Source organism: Hipposideros armiger, unplaced genomic scaffold (genome assembly GCF_001890085.2).
Source record: "Hipposideros armiger isolate ML-2016 unplaced genomic scaffold, ASM189008v1 scaffold_760, whole genome shotgun sequence".
Classification (NCBI taxonomy): Eukaryota; Metazoa; Chordata; class Mammalia; order Chiroptera; family Hipposideridae; genus Hipposideros; species Hipposideros armiger.
The window spans coordinates 141,058-146,480 of record NW_017732110.1 but is presented as its reverse complement, the minus strand read 5'-3'; the positions used below and the strand labels follow the sequence as shown (position 1 = coordinate 146,480).

The window sequence follows — 5,423 nt, the reverse complement described above, 5'->3', positions numbered from 1 at the left end:
AATATATACCAATAACAAAAGATGAATACAAGTCATGCGTATACATTTTTTGGAACTCCAGTAGATATAGATAGATATAGATATAGATATAGATGATATAGATATAGATACAAATACAGGTACAGATACAGATATAGATAGATACAGAGATAGATATAGATGATATAGATATAAAGATATAGATATAGATATAGATATAGATGTAGATCTGCTAATCAGAGCAAGGCAGTACCTTGCCTGTTTTCCTCAGTTGCTTCCGTTCTTCCACTCTGGTGAGGTGGTTCACAGCTGCATATTCAATGACTGACAGGAACACAAAGAGGGAGCTGACCCACAGGTACACATCCATGGCCTTGATGTAGGACACCTGGGGCATAGAGGCAGTCATGCCAGAGATGATGGTGAACATGGTCAGCACCGTGGTGATTCCTGCCATTTGAGAACAGTGACATTCTCAGTGACATAACCATTCAGTTCCAGGATCTGTTGCTGGATTACACCAGGGGACACATTTTCAGAACAATATCAATGTGGTGATCATAAGATGGTGGGCGGGAAGGGATCTGACTGAGAACCTAGCTCACATCTTGAGCCTAAGCAAGAATCTCTCCTTGGATTTCTCTTTCTACCTCTTTTTCTTGCCCTCCATCCATTGTCCATAACGTTTCCTTCCCTCCGTCTTAAACATAATTCACAGTCAGGCGTGTCTTTCAGGACTCAGTAATTCTTGCCCTCAGGCTGTCCTCTTCTAACCCCCCCAGAAAGGTAAAAGTATATTCAATTTTAAACTATTCTCCAGGATAGAAATCCCAAAATCATTTTCACTACCCTTCCCATCATTTCACAACTTTTACTGTTAAGAAATTGTCTTAGTGTCTCCTTTAATCTGTCATTCGTTGAGGAGTGATCTTTATAGCATTAACGATTGCTGTTCTCCATATTTTTCTTTCATGTAGCATACTTACAAGCCATCATTATTGTTATACTTTGTCCCCTGTTACTGAAACTGCAGTTCAACTGAGATCCACAATGGAAGTGTGCCAGTGGATGCTCGGTTCAGTGTAGATATTTACTAAGCAACTGCTCAACGCCAGTTACTTCCCCTCCCCGCTCCCTTCCCTCTCTTCTTGTCTTCCATTCCCTCCCTTTTTCTTCCCTTCCTTTCTTCTCTCTTCCCACTGCCTTCCCTTTCCCTTTCCTTTATCTTCTCTTTTTTTCCCTTCTTTGTTCTCTGGCTTGAGCATCAGCAGTAAAAGATTAGCGTTCTGGGGGACCATAGAGAAAGAAGTGACTCTGAGATTTCCTTAATAAAATGTTGGCCTTTGGGAGGGCTATTCTGTGTCTACACTGATTTCTCAGAGGGATACTGCTAAAGTACTGCCTGGAGAGGGAGTACAGTATTGTAAATATTTGAAAGGTACACTGGCTGGCATGGTTTTATTTCTTAACTTCTCACCAGGGAGGTACAAATGGAATCCTTAATGATTTTTATATGTTGTGAGGACATTTTAATGTCAACAAACAGAGTCCTGAACAGCAGGAAGAGCACCGTGATTTACTCCTAAATGTACAGACACAGCATGTAGACAGCTTTCACCAACACATTTCTACCCTTTCCACAATGACTGTGAGGCTCTCATCGGAGGGAGGCCCATATCAAAGACGATGACAACTCTACAGAGCTATTCAATATCAAATGAATTTTTTCCAGTTGTGTGATCAATACCAACACAATCTGGCAATTTGACAGTCACCATAGGAGGGCCCAGCCTGAATCTCACCTTCACACTGATGTGAACTACAGATAAAGAAAGCTAAATGCTGTTCTAGCTCTTACCATTAAATGCAGGTCCCTGTCTCATTGAGTTTCAGGTTTCCCTAATGCAGGGAAGCGGTAATACCCACCATTTGCATATCGGTGGATGTTGTTTGCATTCCTTGCTACATAAACATGGAGATGTGAAATTTTTATTAACGTTACAGATGTTTGTGTGGCTCAGGTCAAGATTATTCAATAAAAATTGCTTCCCTTTATGGAATGCTTCCTCACCACAAACCTAGATAAATATTATTAGCCAGATGTTGCAGAAAAGAAATATGTGCTGAGAGTGGCTAAGTAATTAGCCTGAGTTTTGTCAGGAGCAGGATTGAAGCCTTTCTCTCTGAGTGTAGAACCCATATGTTTTACATGCAAACATGCTGCATGCATTCTGGACCCATAAAGGGAATTTCCTTTTATTTTTAAGATTATAAACCAATCTCTATAGATGGAGCATCTCTGAGACAAGATGCTATAAAATTGAGCATAAAATTATCTGAAGTAGCATGAAGATACTTTGTGCTTTTCAACAGGCCACACGTCTTATCCTCTTCTGAATTTCACTGGTAAAACTGAATGCATCCTAGACTCATGTTCCTATTTAGTTGCTTACCTCATTAGTTGGAAATTTTTAAATGTCTTCTCTTACTTATTTTCTATGCCATGGAAGACAGACCTTGATTCTTTTTTCAATGGACAGTAACATGGAGCTTAATGGACAAAATAAAGGTTTAGAAAGAAGACACTAGTTTACAAACTAGACAGGCCTTGTCATGTATTTTAAATTGATGACTTTTGGACCAATAAAAGGAAACTGCATTATCTATGTTTGCCAGAGAGCAATAAATAATCAGTATTTTCTTTAAAAGGGTGCTTAGTCCAATTAATTTACTATAGCTTTATTTATTTTGAAACCAGCATACTAGATTTTTCTTTTTTTAAATGGACAATAAGAAAGAAATAGAGAGTGGGAGGGTGAATTGTTAAGCACCATGAGAAAAGGACGAGGAAACTGAAATATTAATATATAGTCCTCAAGCAGTAGAACTTGGGGTCAATAAGTATTACAGCTACCTTAAACACATTATGTCTTTTTAACATTCTGGTTGATGAAATGAGAATATACACATACAAAGTGTACATACATGCGNCTCTTCCCGGGTGAGGCAGATCAGTCGCCGGCTTCTGGACGGCCACTCACTGCAGCTGCTGACCGCTCACGCTGGCTGCTGGCTACACACGGTAGCCCATACTTTCCTGGCCTTTCTCACACATTTCTGGCCTTTCTCATTATCCCTCAATCACTCCATCCTAGGGATCTGGGAGAAGGAACCGGCCTGTGTGGCTCAGTCCCTTTTGAGCCCTCACTTTGAGATCCAAGTTGGTGTCCAGGTTTGATCTCTGAAATAAAGTACCAGGAGACTGTCTTTACAGGGAGAGTCCTGCATTGTGTAGCTTAGCCAGTGACCACGAGAATGAGTACTTACAATTCAGTGATGAAGTATTAATGAGCCCTCCTGCTCACAGACCTAACTAAGCCACTGCCTCCAAACTGCTTTATCAGTAACAAAGGTGACATCATCATATCCATCTGGGTGGCTCACACATCTCTCTTCTCTCTAAAACTGGCTTCCCAGTTCTGAGGAGAGAGGTATCATTGATTAGCCCCAAACCCACTGTCAAATCCTTCTACACTGCCCCTCACTAGGGCATCCTATTCCTTGAAAGACCTCTCATCTCAGACAGCCTGTTCCACTATCCCTATTAAAACTCCTATTCCTTTGTAAGATAGGACAAGGGTCTCAAGGTATGGGTGATCCTTACTAAATGCTATTCTTGCTGAATGTTAAAACGCAGCACAGTGCTTTGCAGACACAGCTGTAAATAGGATGCGCTTGACAGGAACCCAACCCAGAAGTACTGCCAACTGCAAAGAAGAAATCAACAAACAATTGACCAAATTGTGTATATAAGCAATGGCGAAGCCTCCCTTTTGGGAGACGAAGCTTTGGTTGTGAATCCCCTGTCTCCTTTACTTGCTGCAAGTAAATAAAACTAGCTAATGACAGCTACGTCTCGTTTTTGAATAGAACATGCCAAGTGGTGAACACCTTGAGTTTGATATGCCCAGGGTACTAATCACAGTAAGAACTAAACATTTGTGTAGCACTTTATAGTTTGCAAAAGTTTCAGGCTTGTTTATCATATCATTTGAACCTCACAGGTAAAGAGGTAAAGAGGGAAGAATTCCACAATTTGGAAAATGCAGAATGAAGTTTAGGAGACATAGCCTGGAAACGAAGCTAGGAAGTGGTAGAGTTAGGTTTGTCATCACTTCTCTGACACCAAATCTTGTGTTTTTTCATTTGTCTCACAACTATATGAATGTCAGGTAGGATATTCCTTTGAGGTAATTGCACCTTTAAGGGAGGATGCTTAAAATGGTGGTTTTCAGAAGCTGAAGGAGGGGGGAAATGGGGAAGTTTAATGGGTACAGAATATCAGTTTTGCAAGATGAAAACTTTCTGGAGATTGGTCGCACAACAATGTGAATATACTTAACAGACTTATCTGTACACTTAAAAATGGTTAAGATGGTAAGTTCTATATTAAAAACAAAAAATAGTTTAAAAAATGGATGATGCTAATTAACCCAAAAGAATCTTTTCTTAGAGGTACAGAGGAACAGAAAGGTTGTGTACAACCCCATGAAGTTAAAAAAAAAAATCCAGGTAGGATTAACATATATGTTGTGTGGCAGGTGGGGACAAGAAGACGTATTTTAAAGTCAAAGGACTAGATAGAGGTGGGTCAAAATTACTTCAGTACCTTTTCCCGAGGTAAGCCACTCCCACATAAAAGCAAAACAAAACAAGAACAACAAATTCCTTCCCTTGTGACATACTTTTCTCTGTCACCTTTCATTACACAGATGATCTAAATCATTACTATCCACAGTTGTGAGCAATAGATCAGCAGCATTTGGGGCTCATTAGAAATGCAGACTCAGGTCCCACCCCCAACCTACTGAATGAGAACTGACCAGTCCTAGGTGATGTGTATACATGCATTACTGCATACTTGTCTATACGCTTCTGGTTTTCTCACACCTGCATAGCAGTCATTATGGGGTATGTATGTGACAGGGACATACTGTCACATGCTGTCAACAAAAGAAATTGAAGCATCTGCAATTTATTGGAGCAAAAGCAGCTCCTATGACAGTTTTGACTCAAAAATATAAAATAAAAGAATGAAGTTAGCATTGTAAGAGAACTGAATTGCCATTGCAGCTCTGTTGGCTGTGAATCTTTAGGCAAATCACTTTATTTCTCTAAAACTCTGCCTCTTCATTTTAAAAATAGAGATAATCTCTGCAAGACCTATATGAAGGTTCAGTTGGAGAAGAAGATATAAAAACATTCTGAAAAGTATGAGATGCTCTCACTAAAAGTATAAAAATATAAAATAATGTAATATTTTGGGTATATATAAATGCTCACATAAAAATTTCTTAAGCCAATGTGAATATATTACATTAAAATTATTTATATATCTATATCTATGCCTATCTACACACACACACACACACACACACACACAC

At 39.4% G+C, this 5,423-nt stretch overlaps 1 protein-coding gene across 1 annotated transcript in view; it reads right to left on the bottom strand.

Annotated features, from left to right (window-relative positions):
* The window catches only part of GABRR3 (gamma-aminobutyric acid type A receptor subunit rho3), a 60,069-nt gene that overhangs the window by 6,030 nt on the left and 48,616 nt on the right, over positions 1-5,423 (bottom strand). The window contains 1 exon segment of the mRNA XM_019628215.1: positions 233-429. Within this exon segment, the coding sequence (XP_019483760.1) occupies positions 233-429 (197 nt within the window).